Source organism: Cimex lectularius, unplaced genomic scaffold, assembly GCF_000648675.2.
Source record: "Cimex lectularius strain Harlan isolate CLEC.00 unplaced genomic scaffold, Clec_2.1 scaffold26, whole genome shotgun sequence".
Classification (NCBI taxonomy): domain Eukaryota; kingdom Metazoa; phylum Arthropoda; class Insecta; order Hemiptera; family Cimicidae; genus Cimex; species Cimex lectularius.
The window spans coordinates 1,359,956-1,382,159 of NW_019392721.1; the positions used below are offsets into that span (position 1 = coordinate 1,359,956).

Consider the following 22,204-nt stretch of genomic DNA (forward strand, 5'->3'; position numbering starts at 1 on the left):
GAAATTTCACTAGGGTGAACTTGATTCATAAGATATCGGATTTGGTTCTCAATACTGCCCAGGAATGGAATCGCGTATAAATAATTTATTATGCGATCTATTCATACATATTTCTATGCTCCAATGTAAAACGTTAACATCCAAATATACTCGTATGTTCGCAGAAAAATTATATTGTTAAATTCATTTGTTTGTATTACATATTTCTAAATAAGAAAAATCTACCCAATATCAATGAAAATTTACATATTTTCAATAAACTAGATGAATAAAAAAAATTATTTTCATACCACACAATGAAGATATTTGTATGTTAGGAGTAAGAATAGAAAAAAACAGGAATTTTTAATTTTTACTTTGTCGACGTGAAAAGCTATTGGACATGGGGGGTGGTTTGTATGTTATTTGTTCCTTAAAATGACATTTTGTACTATTTAAAAACTCTTTTTTAACGATCTGTTTTTTTAACCTTCTTAAACTAATATAGAAAGTTTAAAGTTTAGGTTTACAACACATGGCGTGTAATCTCATTTTAAAGAAGTTTAGTTTTTTATTATTTTTATTTTGATTTAAAAATGTATACATTCGCTCGCTATACAGTCGACAAATGATTAGCTTAAACAAAGATTAAAACGTATTTGGGTTGTGAGGAAACTGCTCCAATTAATTATTTTTAAAAAAATCAAAAAATCACGAGTGCTGTTGTGGCATTTTCACAGATAAATGTATAAGGTTATATTTAAAAATAACATGATTATTAATTAATCAACTTTGGAAATTTTGGAAATGGGGTGGACCACGGACGCACTACAGAACTTCCAAAATGATTTGAAATGCAAAAAAGGGAAGTATATAGCGGCGATCTACATCGATATCAAAGCAGCTTTCGACAGTTTATGGTGGCCAAAAGTAATAGTGGACCTCTACAACAAAGGAATCAAAGATCAATTGCTTAAAGTCATCAAGAGTTACTTCCATGAAAGATATGCTACAACAGAAATAGCAAATGATGAGTTGTTCAAGGAGGTGAGCTGGGATGCCCCCAGGGCTCCATCCTTGGACCAATCATTTGGATTATATCGTTTAATGAAATATTGGAGGTAATGGAAATAAATCGGATTAATGCAACTGCTTTCATGGAGTGTACTACATCTACTCTTGTGGTAGATGGTAACAGCATAAGAGAAATAAAGGAAAGAAGCAAAAAAGCAATATAGTCCACAGTTGGTGTCAACAACAAAAACTCCAACTATCCGAAGAAAAAACCAAAGTGCAGTTTCTGAAAGGAAAAGTGGCATCCTCCAACAACCCAAAGATCAAAATTAATGGTAAAACAATTAAAGTGCAAAAAAACGTAACGTATTTAGGGGTAGTCGTCAGTAGGAATTTCAACCCTAGCAGTCACATTGATGAAATTGGGAAGAAAATTGACCAAAAACAAAATTTTCTTGCAAACCTATCAAAAGCCACCTGGGGACTAAAATTCGAAAGTACAAAAGTACTATACAAAGTAGTACTTGTCAATAATGTGCTATGCAGCACCAGCTTGGGCTAATAAACTAAATAAAACACAAATTAATAAATTAACGACCATACAAAGAGCGGCATTAAAATGGCTATGCAAAGGATACCGCACTATCTCAACAGAAGCTCTACAAATTATAACAGGGCAAACTCCAATAGATCTCGAACTCCAGAAAAGAATAGAAATACACGAATTAAAGAAAATAACATGCAATAATTACGGAGATAAAATTAAAGAAATAGAAGACGAAATTTTAACAAAATGGCAAACTAGATCCAGTAGAATTTGGCGTTTTTTGAGGTAGTATGTAAAATCCAATATAAATATTTATCAATAATTAAAATGAAATTGTATCATTATTAATTTAACAAACAAGAAAAAAAATTAAGAGAAAATCTCACGTGGAATCAGGGATGTGAAAGTTAGTCTAGAAATGTTAGCGGGGCACGATGTATACTAAACCCTCTATACAGTTTACTGTTGCATAAGTGTTGGTTGTGACTGCCGTTCGAACAGCTATACAAGCTACTTTATACTAACTGCTTGATTTATCTTCTAGCGAATAAATTTTTTTGACATAAATGAACAAGAAAATATTAGAGAAGTATAAGAAAAAATCAATTAAAAATTATTAAACTGGACTTAAACTGGGACATTTTTTGAGGGTGATTTCCAAGCTTTCTATGTTTCCATTAATAAAACATTGGATTGGTTAGAATTATTGTGAGCTACCATATTCTTGTTATAGTTTTTTTTTTAATTATACTATAATTCTCAATGTACTAAAAAATAAATTTGTTTCACGTTTAACTATTGATTAAATACAATAATACTACCTGCACATAATCAGAAAAAACTGGATTGAGGCTTTGGGGATCTTGTTCAGTTGTATCAACACAGTTTTAGTTTTATTCATTACTAATGTATAATTCAATTAATTAAGGTTTTTAGTTAAAATGAAAAAGTTAGTGACATGAGCGCGATTCGAACCCACGACCTTCGGCTAGATACGCCGCTGCTCTACCACTTGAGCTATGGTGACTTCGATCCACTCGGACACTAACTTCCCATCTCAACTGCAACTTTTGAATTTTCCCTCCTTTTTGCCTTTCTTTTTTTTATCTCAACTAAAAACCTTAATTAACTGAAAGATATTAGTTGGTCAAGTAGACCACAAAAACTAGGGAAGTAATATATAAATAAATGTATATAAAATCTGTATCGTATATTGAACTATATCTACTTAACTGCAGAAGTTTTTCCCAAATATCAACCAGTATATTTTGTAAGCCATAATTTATTTATGTATAAAAAAAATTAAATAAACTTCTGATCATTATCCAGCCGTAATATTTCCCTTTATAATCAACACTGATTCCCATTGACGGCGGAGCGATTGACTGTAAAAAAAAAACTTTTAATTAAAAAGCGGCCACACAGCCTGCCCTGATCAAAGAGCGGTCTAAATTAGGAGGGATTCTTCGAAAGTTCATACATAACCAATTTTCCAGTTAACTCATTAAAACCCCTTAACTCATTTGCGTTAAACTTCCAAGTAGTTCAACAGTGACAAAGAGCATGTCACGTTTCATTTATCCATGATCATTTTTTTTTTTTTTTTTTTTTTAACAAAGAAATATTATAACAACGAAAATTTAATATTTCAATTACTGTATAAAATCGATAAGATGATACGATAACTACCCATAATATGAGCTAACATTCCGCCTTTGAGCAGTATTCAAATCATGCATTTGGTTGTAATCTATTTTATTGCTTAAGTAAACTGTTCTATCACGAAATGACAACTGATTTACATATGATATAATTATATGTGACTATTATTATCGCTGAAAATGTATGGGCGTCTTGCTGTTAAATTTGTCTTAATATCCTATGTTGCAGTGTGGACAAATCTCAATATCAATTCCAACATACAAGCAGTGATGCACATTTTATAAACTAATAATAGATCGAAAAAAACTGAAAAATGTCAAATACAAAATTAAAATGCATAAACATAAAAATGAATGCATTAATACAAATACAAAGGATCATGTCAAGTCACTGTTTTATATTTGTTGAAGAAAATGAATCAGCCATTTCAAATGTTAATACCTCACTGAATACGGCGCAATGCCGATACGCGTTTGAATAGTTCATCAAACCCGCGAGTAAAAGCGGACCCAATAAGTGAATTCCGGTTCAGCACTGTTGTTTTATGAAAGCCTATTTGACCGCGAGTATTAGGTGGTTTCTCCTTGCACCGACTGTATCGCTAAACCCGTTTTTCATTCAAAATTTAGTGAAAAGAATTGTTTTATCATTACAAGACTAAAAATGAACCAGGAGTATGTATTGGGTTGTCCGGAAAATAATGCAGGATTTTAAGTTTTCATTAAAAAAAATCTATATAAAATATTCTGTTTACGTTTACAGGATTACTCATTTGTATGAATGTCANTGATTAAAGAACATTGCTTTAAAGTAACTAGTTTCTTTTTTTTTGTTTAATACCAAAATCCTGCATTATTTTCCGGACAACCCAATACATAAAGGTTATTGGAGAAATGCATTGTTTTTTCATTTTTATGGCTTTTCTGCAGGAGAACAACATGAAAATTAATAGTTTTTATGCGCTAACATTATTGAGTAAGGGAATTGAGGGTAATATGTCTTTTTATAATGAAATTCGTCAAAGGATTCGACTTCCGTTGCGATTTTTCCAAAAAATTGTTTTATATGCGATATCCGCCGATCCGCTCTGTTTGAGGACTTGCGTATTCCTTTACATACAAAAATAAATAAAAGATCGAATTATATTTACTGACTGTTCAGAAATCGTGAGATGCGGTCTGGTGTGATGTCGGTTTCAGAAAAACATTTTCTTTATCGTGCCAACGTTTCCATCTTTATTGAGATCATCTTCAGGGCCTAGGGATTACAAACATTGTTTGAATTTAAAAAATACATATAGGATGTGGAAAAAAGTGAATTTATACAATGCAAAGAAATATATTTTTTATATTCAATCAAAGTATTTTTTCTAGTGATTAGAAATACTTTTACTTTTTATTATTGATGATTTATGATTATTTTTATGCAATTTATAAAATCACTTTTTTCCACATCCTACAAGTTTTTTTTAAATTTAAACAATGTTTGCAAATCTCAGGCCCTGATGATGATCTCAATAAAACTAGTGAATGTAATAAGTTTAAATGAAGTATACCTTCACTAAAGCTTTCCGTGGCCATTTCATTTGTCGCCGAGAATCAATAGATTACACGACATTTGAAAAATGGCAAAAAGGAGTGAAAATTCAAAAGGTGGGGTTGAGCTGGGAAGTTAGTGTCCGAGTGGATCGAGGTCAGGATAACTCATGTGGTAGAGGAGCGGCGTATAGCCGAAGGTCGTGGGTTCGAATCCCGCTCGTGGCACTGAATTTTTTTATCTCAACCCATACCTTAAAAAAGGTTTAACATTTGTTTCTTTTTGGTTTGTATTTTGTATTTTCCTTTATCCAACTAATAAGAATATATCGGGTAATTTAATTTAAATTATTAGAATAAGAATGAATTACAAATATCCCTATTCGTTTTTGAGCAGTTTATATTTTCGTAATGTGGTTAAAAACTACGTAAGTTTGAGACTGAAATAACAGTCGATAGCCCTAGAATTGAACTCTGATGTACAGTCGAGAGATGAATCCTATACGTTTTTTCATCCTAGGCTATATTTTTATTATTACTAGCATAGGGTTCCAACCTTTGTAGAGGTCATTACACTGGTGAAAAAAGAAGGCTAAATGTTGGGTTCACCGAGCTTTCGGGACCTTACAGTACATCATCAGAGCCTATTTTATTACAAATTCAAGTAAATACACAATAACATACAATTAACAATAATTAATTAATATTTTCCCAAGGATGAAGACAACGATTAACATGGAAAAATATTGTTACTAACTACAATCGTTTTGGGTTTAAGGGTATGGAGCACATGGCCAGCATAGAACATTTTTGACGGTGGAAACAGATATCTACATAAAATTTAAAGTAAGTATTAATAAACAATATTTATATTTGACAATGAAACCAATAATTTATAATAAAGTAAAACAATACCTAGCTAAAAATCCATATGACTAAAGGTCCTACTATTTTTTTGTTCTGACTAGTAATTTCTTATAGGTACTTTTGTGATCACAGAGAATATATATTTTCACCTCAGAGAAAGGAAAAAAAAAAAGTAAATTTAATTGTAGAATAAATAGTATGACAGGAAGACCCTGTATGTCTGACTGTGATTTAATTTCTTTGAGTACATAACTTGGGAAGTTTACGAGCCAACATTCTGGGTGTCATTATTTGTTCTAAGCAATAAAATTCTTGTTAGGCACGACATGTCAAGAGATTCTTTATTTAATGTAATGAAAATTATGTTTTGATTATTGTTGAAGAGTCTGTAGTATGGAATTCAAATTTTGGTTGTTTTAATGAACAAGCTTACTTGTTCCGAAACACCGTTTTCCCCAGTATCCAGGTTCGATCAGATTTCGTTCATATCGTACGAGTAATTAGATGAGTGCTGTTTGTAATGTGTTGGTTCCTTTTGGAAGAGCCTACAGTAAGAACTTAGCGGAAAACTCGAGCCTTGACTTTATTGGATACGGCACCACAGCAAATTGCTTTTGGGCTTTGTGAAGTTTACCCTGCCTGTAAAATCGATGGTGGCAAATTGGAGCAAACGAATCGGCGAGTTACAAGAGCGAGGGCAATCATTGATTTTAATTGGGCATATCATAAAGACTTTCGAAAATAAACGAGTCTCTTTTAACGGTCTATATTTCTAATGATGTTACACTGGTACGATACTTGTTTACATTTTGTAACGTTCTACGGTCATTTAGGTCGAAATAGAATATCGAAAGGGGAAAACACTTTGATGAAAATTACGGTATATCAGACATTCGATGTTAATGATATCAAAAAGCAACAATCTGGGTCGGGCTCTGAGACAGAGCAATTCCACTTCAAAGCGATACCGCTTAAGGGTATCGTCTGAAATAATGACAACCTGTCTCGGCCATGATTTATTTTTAAGGGACGATAATCTACACCGCAGTCGAAAATGCGTCACGCACGCTTAACAATTTGATACTTTTACTTTAATTAATGTTTAGATATACGAAAGGAATTAATTAGTCCTTGGGTGATTTACGGCCTTTGTTAATTTTTATAACGTTGGCTATTACCCTTCCGCATTAAAATATGTTACACTCTATTATTTATTATCAACTAAAATTAAGTTTTGCCAATTACCCTTGTTCTAATTTATAATATAATCGCATTATATTAAAGTCAAATATGTTCACGATTTTTTACGATAATTTAAATTAAAATATATAAAAATAAATAAATGCATATATTATTAGGTTCCGTGGTCAACTTGACCAAATAAATTGTTTTCAATAAATTAATCTTTTATTAAGTTTTGGGTTGACAAATGGCAAAAAGGAGGGAAAATTCAAAATTTCAAAATGTGGGGTTGAGTTGGGAAGTTGGTGTCCGAGTGGGTCGAAGTCACGATAGGTCAAGTGGTAGAGCAGCGGCGTATTAAGCGTAGTTTCGAATCCCGCTTGTGATATTGATATTTTTATCTTAACCAAAATCTTAATTAAAGATTAATAAATGCATACGTTCATTTACAGTGGGGAGGCCTGTAAAATATCTCGGGGCACACTTCGACTTCATACTAAATTTTGTACAGTACGTAAAAAAATGAAATGCGATAGCCATCAAACATACTTTTGGAAATAAGAAATAAAACCGTATACGAAATTTACATGAACAAGGATTTCATACGGTGCGCGACCCACTAAAACGAAATATATATAAAAATAATTATAAAAACCTCCAAGTGAGTCCAAAAGTAGAATTAGGAATAAACGGAGGGTTTTTGTCATACAGCAAGGCTTAAGCCAGAAACACACTTACCCGATGCAACGCCATGCGAAGCTACCCGACGCAAATCCAAACTCCGATTTTCCATAAGATTTCATTACCCCCGTGCACATCAACCCGATGCTGTGCCACGCTAACCTACCCGACCCTCTGCGATCCCCACTGTACAGATTTTCGTCGGGTCGCATCGAGTACAGTCGAAGACAAAAGAACCGGACACTCATAATTTTATTCAAACTACATGTATTATTGTCGTTATATTAATTACAACAAACTTATTTTAATATAAACCAAATTAAACTGAGATTAAAAATTAATTAAATTTTATTTAAAAAATTAATTTTAATGGTTTGGTAGAAAATTAATCAAAACACCGGAATACGATTTTTTGATATAATGAATTTAACTAACCTTTTATTGTACTCGCTTCGGCGGTACATGTACTAAAATTGGAACAATTTATTACACGGTTTTGCTTATAAAATGTAATTAACAATTTATTTCATAGTTTTGCTCGTAAAATTACACCAGTTTCTAATTTCGGGTAGCATCAGAACAGGACACTCATATTTTTTGTAGTTTATTTCAAACTAAGAACATGTAATTTTGTCGTTATATTAATTACAACATGTTATTTTAATGTAAACCAAATTTAACGAGATTAAAAATGCATAAGTTTTTAAAAAACATTGTTTAATTGTGATGGTTAGGAGTAACTTTATTTAAAACAATTAAGTTTAACAAACAATTTATTAGATGGTTGTGCTCATAAAATTTAACTAACAATTTAATACAAGTGTAAGAGAGAGAGAGAGAGAGAGAGAGAGAGAGAGAGAGAGAGAGAGAATGAAAGTTTTGCAGAGAAAAAAGAAACACAGAAAAAAGGGAGCGAAAGGGAGTACAAGAGTTTAGCATGGTTAAGGGAGCAAACGGTGAGAGAGAAAGGGGAACAGAGTAAAATGGAATAGCAGGAGTGAGAGCGAAATAAATGAAGAAAGAGAAAAAGGAAGATAAACAGAAAAAGGAAGATAAACAGAAAAAGAAAGAAAAGATATGTGAGAGGGAGAGAGAGAGAATATGAGTGAAACTGAAATAGCGATATATCTAAAGAGAGAGTGTAAGAATAGATAGGAAATGTGTGCGAGAGGAAGAGAGAGAGTGTGATACAGAAAGAGTGAGAAAGAGAGTGACAGACAGACAGAATGGAACGTTAGACAGAGAAAAAGAGAAAGAGAAAAATAGGCAAAGTGATAAAGAGAGAAGAGAGAGAGAGATTGCGATACAATAGAAGATTTCTGTAATCGTACAACAACTCGCGAAAAAACAAATCATTTAGTGATTTACGTTTAAGCTTGGTGGATTGTTCATATTTTTCCCCATAGGAAAGATTTCAGTAATAAATTTGATACTTATCAATAAAAAAAATTATTCACTTACCTATTTTTGCTTTGACTATTGTGACGAGGAGGAGAGCTAGGAGACATGTGACCCGCACCATTTCGCCTTTTTCTGCAATAAAAAAAAAACATATTTAAAGATAATATTTTATTTTAAATAAAATATGGAAATCGTGATGTTTGATGTTTTAAAAGTGAGCAAGTAAACCGTTAAGCTGATATCAAAAATTCTGAGAAAGGCGAAAAACAACTCGTTTTCATTTTGTAAAATGAAAACAAAATGTAAAAAGACTAATTTGAAACAGGCAGACCACGAAGAGTGGAACAACGTAAACAATCCTGTTCTAACTTGCTCGAAGCAGTAGTGAGAGAAATTTCATTTATTTCGACATCCTGAACTTGAAATAAACGCGAAAATCCACTTCTCCAACTTTCCAAGAGTTTTAGAACGAAGACGTCAATGCATTTAGGCTTTCGCCCTCGACTGGAATAAACATGAGAAATTCTTTCCAAACTTGAGAAAGTCTTTCGTTTATTTTTCCCCCTCGCCGAGGGCAGGATGGAAAAATGCCACTCTCCTCCACAAAAATCTAATCAGATATAAATCTAATTTATCCTGTTCGCATCGGATACTTCAACTCACACAAAAAGCTAACACTTATTAAATTTACTCATTGAAGTAAAACAAACAACAAAATCATCTTAAAACTACCAACATGATATCCCAAATTATACGATTTATTTTATTGAAACGAAGAACTACAAACTTGTCATATCATATTCCTATCATATTCATATACATCCCAATTGCACATGCACATTTAAAAACTATAAAAAATGAAGATGAGACTATTTTTTAACTGTTTTATTTTTTAACCTGATCTTTGTGCCGAATGCCACCTTGACATCTATCCGGTTTTGTTCTAATTTTCAACGGCAATCTTTCGCTTTTCGTTTCTCACTGCCATTACCCGGCGCGCTGCAACTGACATTCTGAATGAAAGAATATCTGGAGGGTTGGAGTTAATGGGCGTAAAAAAGTGAGAAAAAAACACGAAGAAATAGAGAACAAAATAAGGGGTGTTTGTTGATGGTCGGACGTGTTTAATGCCGCGACGAATTTCTCATGTCACTCACAGCCATTCCGGAAAGTCCGATATGATGTTTTGAACAAAGTATAGCTTTTAAAAATATTTTTTGTTGGGCGGACGTTTTGGCTCAAGTTGTTAAATTATCGATTAGTTCACTAGTCCGCCTGGTTGTCTTTTAATACGACAGCTATAAGGCTGGATTTGATATTTTCCAAATTAAAATCGTTAGTTCAAAAAATTGAGTATTCCACGACTTTAAATAATATAACATTTTTTCTGCAATTAATCCATTTTACCAACAAAACCTTTGTTAATTTCAAATTAAAACTTTCTAAATGGACATCAACATATTTTAATTTCAAATTGAACCATTTTAATTTCAGCATAACTGGTTTTTACATTAAATTAATATTTGTTCAATCGAAATGAACCCTTTTTGACCTCAAATTAACCTTTGCTAATTTCGAATTAAACCTTTCTAAATGGACGTCAACATTTTTTAATTTCAAATTAAACCTTTTGAATTTCAGCATAACTATTTTTTTTACTTTAAATTAATATTTGTTAAGTGGAAATGAAACTTTTTTAAACTCAAATTAACCTTTGTTAATTTCAAATTAAACCTCTCTAATTTCAGCATAACTGTTTTTTACTTTAAATTAATATTTATTAACTTGAAATGCACATTTTCACCCCAAATTAACTTTTGTTAATTTCGAAATAACCCATTTTAACTTCAAATTACTTTTTCAAATTTCAAATTGACCATTTTAATTAATAATTAATTTTTGATAATCCAAAAAAACCTTTTGAATTTTAGAATAAACATTTAAAATTAAATTTTTCTAATTTGACATTAATCATTTTAGGTTGTACTTTTTAATTTCAAAAATAGTAAATCATTAAAAACTTAGAAGGTGGTAAAAATATAAGAATGAACTGTATATTCGCGAGTTTTAAATATAAAATATTGCTCATAGAAGACTATCAAATTATATTACTATTAAAATAAATTTTAGATTAGAACAAATTTTCTATTTTTAATAAATATAGAATGAAAAAAAATGATCATTTATATTTACTTTAATTTCACACAACTTTTAATTTTTTTGTAAATAATGGACATGTGATATTTTATATAAAATTACTTTATATTGTAATTATTAAATTCATAAATTTTCTTTGTCCGCTTGACCAATGAATATCTTTCAAAAAATTAAGGATTTTTAGTTGAGATAAAAAAGTCAGAATCACGAAGGGGATTCGAACCCACGACCTTCGGCTAAATACCCAGATGCTCTACCACGTGAGCTATCGTGAAGTCAATCCACTCGGACCCTAACATTCTTAAAAAAGGGCAAAGAGGAGGGAAAATTCAAAATTTCAAAATATGGGGTTGTGTTGGGAAGTTGGAGTCCGAGTGGATCGAGGTCACGATAGCTCAAGTGGTAGAGCAGCGGCGTATCTAGCCGAAGGTCGGGGGTTCGAATCCCGCTCGTGACACTAACTTTTTTATTTCAACTAAAAAACCTTAATTTATTGAATTGTAATTATTTTTACATGGTATTTTAAAAGCACTATTGATTTCGCAACTTTTCTAAATTTACGAGAATTTTATTTTCCATACTTACATTCATTTGAAATGCTTCAAAGGCAGTGTTATCTTAAAATTAAAAATTATTAACTTGAAGTTATAAAATGTAAATATGAAGTTGAAAAGGGTTATTTTAATTGAAAATTGGTTAATGTCAATTTTGATAAATTTCTGTTCATTTTTGTTTCTTTGCTGTCCCAAAAGGACAAGGGTGTTAAAATGTTGATGGACTGCCTCTATTGTAGTATGTTCTTGCCTTCTAGTTTTTATTTGGTCTAGACCTCTAAATGATATAAAAAATTGCAAATGAACTGAATCGTAATAAACAAAACGTACTAACTCACAATGGGACAAACGGTTTGGCTTAAAAACTTTGGAACAATAACATGTGGAATACATAAAAACAAGTTTCGTAAATCTTCATCACTATCTTTAACGTAGACCAAAAATAAATCTGGACAAATTTTTTTCATTTCCTGAAGATTGAAATAGATCAACAGTGTGTTGAAATAGAACAACAATAAAATACAATAGTATCTATAAGCTTAATAATTAGCTAAATAATTTTCTAAAATGATAACGAATGAACCAATTTTATTCACGTATAATTTTTTAATTTTAGAAAACACCTATAACTATATTCACTAGTTTTCGCGGTCCATTTGACCAATTAATATCTTTCAATTAATTAAGATTTTTAGTTGAGATAAAAAAGTCAGTGTCACGAGCGGGATTCGAACTCACGGCCCTCCGCTAAATACGCCACTACTATACCAATTGAGCTATCGTGACTTTGATCTACTCGGACACCAACTTCCAATCTCAACCCCACCTTTGAAACATGTTTTTAAACATTTGAAAAATAGCAAAAAGGAGAGAAAATTCGAAAGTTGGGTTGAGATGGGAAGTTAGTGTCCGAGTGGATCGAGGTCACGATAGCTCAAGTGGTAGAGTAGCGGGATCGTGGGTTCGAATCCAGCTCTCGACAATGACTTTTTTATATCAAATAAAAACCTTAATTAATTGACAGTGTTCCAAATATGGAAATCGTGTTTCTAGACATATAAAGCTTGCACCTCTTTATAATTAGGACAAAACTCTCAGATAATTTTTCTGTTTATCGCCTTTTCTAGTGACTTTATATTCACAATTGTCATAAAATAAGAAATTTACGTTAAACTTCACATTGGAACGGACGAGAGTTGCAGTCAATGATTATTGACCTGCCTACTGATTGTCCAATGTTGGCCCTCCCTGTTAGAAGTTTCTGTTGAATTAGGCCGCGAAGCAGAATCTGTATTCCATCCGTTCTCACTTAAATGTAAACACTGTTATAAACTTACAACAATGTTTTGGGAACATGAGCCCTAGATGTTTTGAAAAGGTAGGATTACTATCAGGCCCTCTTCTGGCTCAAGACTATTTGAAATTTTGAATCTCAACCCATTATAATTTGAAATAAAATTTTCATTTTCTTTCTCCTAATTTCATCATTTTTATGCAGAAATATTCCTTAAGGACAAACTTTTTGCGTATATTTAGTTGCATGCCACTTCATTCACAAGTATATGATTGAACTTAAAATTATGCCAGATAGTTTATTAATTGCTAATAAATTTGGTGGACCACGGTTCGAGTGACGTACCCAACATGATAAGAATAAGTTATGATCAATTAAAAATAAAGGCTGATAATCTCATCCTTCTGTTCTACCTTAAAATATTCTTCCTAGAAATAATGTACAACTGCTTCCAAATTATACTTCTGTAAAGTGGTTTCAAAGTTTATTGTACAATTCATTTAATGTTTACATGAATATAAAAACTAATCTGCAATAAGTGTTAGTTACCCAAAGAAATAAAAAAATTTACAAGTCTTAAAACTTTTAAATTAAAATTAAGTGTGTATTGATTAGTGACCGTTAATCGTTAATTATTCAGAACTCGTGACATGCGGTCTGGTGTGATGTAGGTTTCAAAAAAAATCTTTCCTTTATCGTGCCAACGTTTCGATCTTTATTGAGATCATCTTCAGGGCGCAATAAAGATCGAAACGTTGGCACGATAAAGAAAATGATTTTCTGAAACCTACGTCACACCAGACCGCATCTCACGATTTCTGAATATTTAAAATTAAGAGAAAACTTAATAAAGAAGTACGATTAAGTGTTAAAACGTATAATGTTTATGCTAAAATAGACTACAAAACTAAATTGTTAAATGGTGATTATATATTATTTGTACTGAATTAATTTTTTTCTTCAAAAAGTGTATTGTAAGTGCATAATTGTTTTCTATTATGTTTTGTTATGCTCATTTTATATGTGAAGAGAATAAAATAACTGCAAATTCGGCAAAACTGTACACGTTATTAATCACTTTATTTTATTGTAAATTCACGTAAGATAAGTAGATGTAAGATTGTTTCTTTATTCTCTCTCTCACTCTCACTCTCTCTCTCTCTGTCTGTCTGTGTCTCTCTCTCCCTCTCTCTCTCTTTCTCGCTCTCTCTTTGTCTCTCTCCCCCTCACTCTCTCTCTTTTTCTTTCTATCTCTCTCTCAACTATCTATCTATTTATATACCTATCTGTCTATCTCCATCTCTCTCTATCTTTATCTATCTATCTCCTTTTTTTACGGGGGTACGATGTTTTAGAAAAAAAGCCCATTTAAAGTATGTCCAGCGGCCCTGCATTCGAACCCGGGACCTTTATCTTATAATAATGAGCGCCGAGTCGGCGCCTAAACCGTTTCGGCCACCGATGCTCCATCTCTCTCTCTTTCTGTCTGTCTGTCCGTCTCTCTCGCTCTCTCTCACTCTCTCTGTCTCTCTCTCAGTATGTCTCTCTCTCTCTCTCTCTCTCCCCCTCACTCTCTCTCTCCCCTCTTTTTTCTTTCTCACTCACTCACTCACTCACNTCTCTCTCTCTCTCTCTCTCTCTCTCTCTCTCTCTCTCTCTCTCTCTCTCTCTCTCTCTCTCTCTCTCTCTCTCTCTCTCTCTCTCTCTCTCTTTATCTGTCTGTATATCTATATACTTCTCCCTACCTTCCTATCTATTAATATATCTATATATTTTTCAATCTATCTATGTAATTTTTCTATTAATTTTCTATATATCTACTCTAACGATCTATCTACCTTTTACATATCTATCTATTTCGCATTCTTTCTACCTGTTTATTTATCGTCATATCTATCTTTCAAGCTATCTAGCCATCTTTCACACTCTCTCTCTTCCTTTTTTTCACATTGACACGATACTTTCAGGGTCTTGCTACGTAAGCCACCTCACAAAACGCCAACGTCAATAATTTTCAATATTTTCAACTTCATTAGCATCCTTGCATAAATACATTAGTTAGAAACAATGCTTTTAAGAGGTATATTCAGTCCATTAATAATAATTATTGGATATCGACCAAATTAATAGATTTGACTCGATTCGGATGCAATTGACGGTAGCTTTCGGCTTTAAAAATACATTAGTGGCTCGGATGGTATACCTTTTTGTTTCTTTTAGCCTCGTCCAGGCCTCTTTTTACAGAACGTCACCATTAATCAAAGGAAATAAGCAGAACAAAGGAATTTGTATTGTTTCGTTCGTTTTGTTATTGACAGTAACAAACGGCCGATTGGTATTGCGGATTTGCATTTGTTTTTTCAACTCCCAGGGCATCTTCTGGAAGCTGAGCTTAAAAAAACAATAAAAAAACAATTAACAAGGAATATCTCCAACTATAAACCGTTAAAAAAACTTTTTACCATGTCCTCTTAAATCATGTTAAAATATTTTGCAAAAAACACACAAAAAATTAAAACATACAATTCGCGATATTAATTTAAGCAGTCTTTCGAAATTTCTTGTTAAGGTTTCTAAAAGTGTATGTCCTTTGATTATTGAAAATTATTTCATTTTAAATGTGCATAAAATAAATAATGTGTTCGTTATAATCGTATATCTTTTCAATTAAAATAAATATTAATCTAATGGCAACTTTTGAATTTAAAAAAATTTGGTCTGCCATCCATTTGTTATTTTTGACCAAATATTTTCAAAACTTTCCAAAAAATGTATTTTTTATTTTTTAAATGATGATCTTGGAAGATTTTCGTTTTACTTTTTATTATTATTTTTTTTATTTGAACCCGGGACTTTTAGTTTACAGTAATGAAACGCCATGTCAGCCTAAACCGTTGCGTCCAACGACGCCTCTATTTTCAAAAAATATTTTATACCAATTTTAAACTCAGTTGAGCAAATTTGGCCAGTTTGTCGGCTTTTTCATTCATTTTTATTCCTCAATAAACATTTACACAACCATGCTGTATATTCATAATATTCAGTGAGACCTTTTATCAGTTAAATTGTGAGATATTTATATCCTTATACATGTGTCATGTTTATAATAATTTACTCATATTTATTACCTTTAAAAGATATTATTCTGAATTTTCGAAAAGGGTCACATTTATATTATGGCTATGAATCAAGTCCTCCCGATTCCTAAAATCCAATTTTCGGAATTTTGTTCACTCTATAAAATTCTCGTCTACCATTCCTTAACTGGTTCTACGATACTTCGAGAAAGATAATTCGATAGCTTTAATACTAAAACTGAAAAGATTACAGAAATAAACAAATCTTCTCTTTCAACACGCTTTGGTGAACTTTTTCAAAAAGACCGTGGGCAAAAGAAAGACAAAAATAATAAGGACAACAAGAAATTAATAATTAATTAATAAGAACAATTTCCCAACCCTCTCACAATCGTGTAAAAACAGCAGAATACAAATTTACAACACTTTCACACAAAACCAAACATGTGACATCGCAAGAATAGCTCCACCAATTTATGTGAGTTTGAAATACTTGGTTCAAAATTTATATTTACGTCTTAAATTGAATTTTTTCCCAATCAACATATGTTTTGCAATTTACCCAGGCCCAGAAGATGACCCGAGTAAAGGTCGAAACGCCAGCAAAAAATGAAAAATGTATTTTTCTAAACTATTTAATTCGTAAATAGATACGGATCTGAAACATGGCAAAAAGGAGGGAAAATTAAAAAGGTGGGGTAAAAATGGGAGGTTAGTGTCCGAATGGATCGGAGTCACGATAGGTGAAGTGGAAGAGGTGCGGCGTGTCTAGCCGAAGGTCGTGGGTTCGAATCCCGCTCGTGACACTGACTTTTTTATTTCAACTAAAAACCTTAATCAATTGAAAGATATTAATTGGTCAAGCGGACCACGAAAACTAGTGAATTTAATGTTAAATTGAAGTATATCTTCACTAAAGCTCTCCGTGGCCATTTAATTTGTCGTCGAGAATTAAATAGATTACACAACATTTGAAAAATGGCAAAAAGTAAGGAAAATTCAAAAGGTGGGGTTGAGATGGGAAGTTAGCGTCCGAGTGGATCGAGGTCACGATAGCTCAAGTGGTAGAGCAGCGGCGTATCCAGCCGAAGATCGTGGGTTCGAATCCCGCTCGTGACACTGACTTTTTTTATCTCAACTAAAAACCTTAATTAATTGAAAACATACAATGTTCTATCAAAATGCATAGAAAGTTTGTTAATATTATTATTCAAATGTAATTTTACCCGTGAGAAATCAACAAATCAACGAAATCAATGTTCCTTCTACAATAGCATTCGTGTATGAGGAAAATAAAGTGAAGGGAAAAGTATATACGATAGATTTACGGCTATTAACAAAGCTCATTAACAAAAACTTTATCTAACAAACACACAAGTTTTCGTGCAAATTTTCAAGACTGTTTCTGAAGTACATTACCAAAAATAAATATAAATTACATATTTTTTCACCATTTACGGATTATAATTCAGCATGAGAGTTTCCTGAGTTGAAAATTAATTGGTGCAGTTAGCACAAGCGTTGAGAGCGCTTAGTTTATAGTGCGTTTGACCTGTAATTAGTCCAAGTAAAAAAAACGTTGTAGATCCTAACGTGCAGATCTTTAGGTCTAAACGGCCGGCCGTCCCATTGTCACCGCTTTTGTCTCAAACTGGAACAAAAACTGGAAAGTCCTTCTCCCTTTGTCCTAATTGTGTCCGAGGGAAGAACAATGACGCATCAGGAGCTAGTGGGAGCTATGTTTAATTACTCGTTTTTACTCGGTTCGATAATGAACGGTTTGGAGTGGTAAACCTTTTCAAGAGCCCTTTCACCGTCATGGTCTTTCTCTTGTCGTCCCCATTTTCGATATTTTCTCTCACTTTTACCGGAACAATACACTCTAAGAAGAGTTGTTCGAACTCTTTGGAAAAACAGCAAACCATTTTTTCACTAATGGAACTGGACCGACTTCCTCTTTACTAAAATACATGTTATTGTAAGGAATTATTAATAAATATTTATGCACTAATGTATCTCGTTTTTTCGCAAACAATGAAAATAATTTTTATCATCCAAATGGAAATGTGAAATATCTGGCATATTATTCGTAGTCATCCCATTATTACTTTACACCTATAAAACCAATTTTCAAACTATCTTTAAACTATTGATTAAACAATTTTTTTCTTAGTTTTTGTAAATAGAACATAACGGAATAATACAATATTTATTAAGTTTTTATTGTTGGAAAACGGGGCAACGTGTGTTCACCAACGTTTAAAAATCCAATACTTTCAGACGCTTCTTCAGATTTTATCGCTCTTCACACTCGTAAACTGGAACGGAATTATTCGGCGTAAGACATGCAACCCTTCTTACATTTATACGCGGGCGTGCAATCTGGCTGTTATATTAGATATATTGTAGTCGTGTACAGATTTTATGTTTTTCTATTCTGGATTTTCGCCGGTAAAGTTTTGTTTATTTAGACAATTTGGAGTGGTGGTGTTTTCGTAGGCAACTAGAAACAACTGACTCAGCAGTTTAAGAGAGGTACACCCGGTTTGCTATTAGAATGGACAAAAAAATACAAAAACTCCAAGAGAGTTAATTTTGTTTTCAGTTATTTTTCACTCTTAGTTAGGTTGGCTTTTCCATAAGACACGTGATAACAATAATTATTTTTTGTATATTTGTGCGAAATTTCTACCTGAATCTTGAGGTCAATCATGTAGGTTAAAAAATTAATGGCACATTAATCACAGATTGGCATTAAAAACCAAGAAACACAGATCACTACCTAAACTTTACATCACACCATACTTTTCATACAATAAACACGGCGAACGAGCTACTTCGCAGAATTATTACCCTCAGCCATTAATTCTTTCACCAGAAGAACAGAAAAATATATAAAAATATTCTACATAACAATCACCACGCTAAACACATAATGAACAGAATAGTCTACACTGATATTATGTGAAACAAGTCTAGTCATTTCATAGTTTGAAAAGGCGAAGAAGAAAAATAAAGTGAAATTTTTTTTCAGTGTTTGCATGAAAATAAAACAATTCAAGTTTATTTACTTCTGACTAAAAATCAAGCACTGAATACAATAAAGTTCAGAAAGTTAGGCGAAGATTTGAAATTAACATTAATTGAGGTTTTTAGTTGAGATGAAAAAAAGTTAATGGCACGAGAGGGATTCGAACTCACGACCTTCGGCTAGATACGCCGCTGCTCTACCACCTGAGTTATCGTGACCTCGATCCTCTCGGACATCAACTCCCCATCTCAACCCCACCTTATGAGTTTTCCCTCCTACTAAAGCTCTCCGTCGCCCTTTCAATCGTCGTCGAGAATCCAAACCGATTACACGACATTTGAAAAATGACAACAGGAGGGAAAACTCATAAGGTGGGGTTGAGATAGGGAGTTGATGTCCGAGTGATCGAGGTCACGATAGCTCAGGTGGTAGAGCAGCGGCGTATCTAGCCGAAGGTAGTGGGTTCGAATCCCTCTCGTGCTATTAACTTTCTTTCATCTCAACTAAAAACCTTAATTAATTGTAATGTATTAATTGGTCAAGCGGACCACGAAATGAGTGAATTTGAAATTGAAAATAATTAATTTGACCACATCTCTCATAAGTAAGTTTGTCTGGATAAGCTGGTCGATAAATCTACAAAACACCGTGTATAATGTACTGTGTTAACCAAAATCTCTGTGCACCTGTTAAGGCATACTGTTAATAAGGTTGTCACTAATTTCATAAGAAATATTACTCCATAGATGGTGGAACACTCAGTTGGTGCATGTCACCTCGCTGCGGATGGGGATCGAAAACCCTTCTCTGCAACGCATGGGGGAAGGGGCATCTACTGATGCACAAGTATGCTTCTATGAGGTCTGTCATTGTCATCCAGAAACCGAAAATCACTTCTAACGGGATCTCTGGTTTGGGGGACGTATTCTTCGTCAATTTGACATAGAGGACTTCGGTGAGGTTCTCTTCACCAATGTCGAGTCCAGTACGTGCTTCAGTGTAAATCATAGCTCAGACCGTTACACCGATTCCTCGAAACTGCACTGAAGGGAGTACTAGAGCTAAACGGATCACCGCATCAGTAGACTCTTTGGCGCCTGATATCACTACATAGACAGAAATGCAATAAACATAACAGCATTCCGATTGGTGTTCTTGACGCTTGCTGCAGCATATTCTACTGATTTGCTGATAGCGGTTTGTTGTAGGTCGTCTCAAAGGGGAATACGATGCGAGGCCAATTTCTCACAAACGATTACGAATCATTGATGTTGGTAAAGGCCTGGTCCAAATATACTGTATTTCATTCAGGATCTGGACGGCACTATTGAAAGGATTCTTGCAGGAATGAAAATATTTCCGGCCTTCATCAGCGACGGCTGAGGTTCACTACCTTGACAGTGCCAGTTTTTCTAGATCGGGGTAAACCCTGGGAGATCACGCTCTGAGAAACGCCAACTGCCTCTGCGATAACCACTCGCCGGAGAACTACATTCTGAGGAACACGGCGCTCATGTAAGGTAAAGGTCCCGGGTTCGAATCCAGCAGACCTGCATTTCAATCGGACATCATTACAAATGGTTTTTTTTAAACACCGGCTGTCCGAGGATTGACATAAAAAAATCTCTAGTCATTTTTGATCAATTTAGATTAACAGTTTGTTCGTTAGTGAAAGTTTAGATCGTTCGTCTAGTATGTGTATAAAAAGTTTATATTTTACTTTTATATTATACTAAGTTTATATTGCTATACTTCTCTTTGTTTCATGCCAGTTCTAATATTTATGCTAAATGGCGAAACATTTTGATTTTTGGAAACAAATGAACCGACATTTCAATTGAATGAATAATTTTAGAAACATAATGCCCCAGAAAATTTGCATGCTTGAATGACATTTCAATTAATATTTTATATGAATATGAAATATTAATTATCTTTATAAATCAATTATTCTTTTGAAATTTAGAAACAGTTGTATTATTTATTAAATAAACACGCCCAATTGAAACCGGCAAAATGGTTGACTTAAAATAAACATCAAATTGCAGATTATTCCAAACGGGCAAACAAGTCTGGTCAAGTCGTATGGGATTTGTGTCAAAAGCTTTCACCGGCAATGAAAGATTAAGCCCGAGCGAACATTACCAAGGCCGCGGACGTTGATGTTGAATTATTCACGATGCAAAGGCTCCACGGGGGTCCGACTCAGAGGAGTGCCGACCCCGGTCAGGATGTAAATGAGACTTTAATGACCACAACACATGTAAAATACACATTAGTTAAAAGTGGATAGTTTGAGTGCAACTAGTACAACTGTCTTCTTAATAACATGATAATTCGTTAAGTACATAATAACGTTTTTATTACAGAAGGATAATTTATTAACAATTGTAGATTGTATGGATAGAAATATAAAATGTAAAGAAAAAAAAATTATGTCTCAGAATATTTTTTTTTCTATCAACTGTTTACAAATACACTTATTGTATTAATTAACAAATCAACTATCACTTTTAATCAGATATAAGATTTGTAAAACCCATCGGTCTTGACGGTTTAGCATATTCGCGGAGCCGTAAAATTTGTTTGATTTTATTTTTATGTATCTTAAAGTTTGAATGTAAATTACACGGTAATTAAAAGTCGAAAGGTAGATTACTACTAATAAAACTGTCTTCTAATAACATGATTGTGCTAAGTATATAATGATGTTATTGTTACAAATGGTTAATTTATTAACAATCGTAGATTGTATGGATAGAAGTCTAAAATGTAAAGAAAAATTTAAAATAAATAAATTTTTATGTTTGAGAATTATTTTTTCTATCTATGATTACTAACACTTATTGTATTAATGTACAAATCAACTATCACTTCTAATCAGACATAAGATTTGTATGACCCATCGGTCTTGACGGTTTAGCATATTCGCAGAGCCGTGAAATTTGTTTGATTTTTATATTTTTTTGTGGAAAAAAGGAACTTCTGTGAGGTCACAACAGAACGACAATTCTTTAAGTTTTTGCTGAGCTTTCGACGATTATATCGCCATTATTAGGGCCTGTTTATTTTAGGAAAACATTGCGGTTAGAACATAAAACAAAATTTAAAAACAATTATTATTCTTACTTTAACTCGATGAGTGTTGAAATATATCTTGAAAACAAGAAACTGCATTTATAATAAGATTAGTTAAAATTAGGTGAAGCTAAGTACCTAAACA

At 32.8% G+C, this 22,204-nt stretch overlaps 1 protein-coding gene across 4 annotated transcripts in view; it reads right to left on the bottom strand.

The window, feature by feature from the left end:
* The window catches only part of LOC106664028 (acid sphingomyelinase-like phosphodiesterase 3a), a 794,759-nt gene that overhangs the window by 230,319 nt on the left and 542,236 nt on the right, over window positions 1-22,204 (bottom strand). For all 4 annotated transcript variants that reach the window (XM_024226658.1, XM_014389387.2, XM_014389388.2 and 1 more), the window contains one exon: window positions 8,929-9,000. In XM_024226658.1, the coding sequence (XP_024082426.1) occupies window positions 8,929-8,989 (61 nt within the window). In that variant the 5' untranslated portion in view covers window positions 8,990-9,000. The remainder of the gene's footprint in view (window positions 1-8,928; window positions 9,001-22,204) is intronic.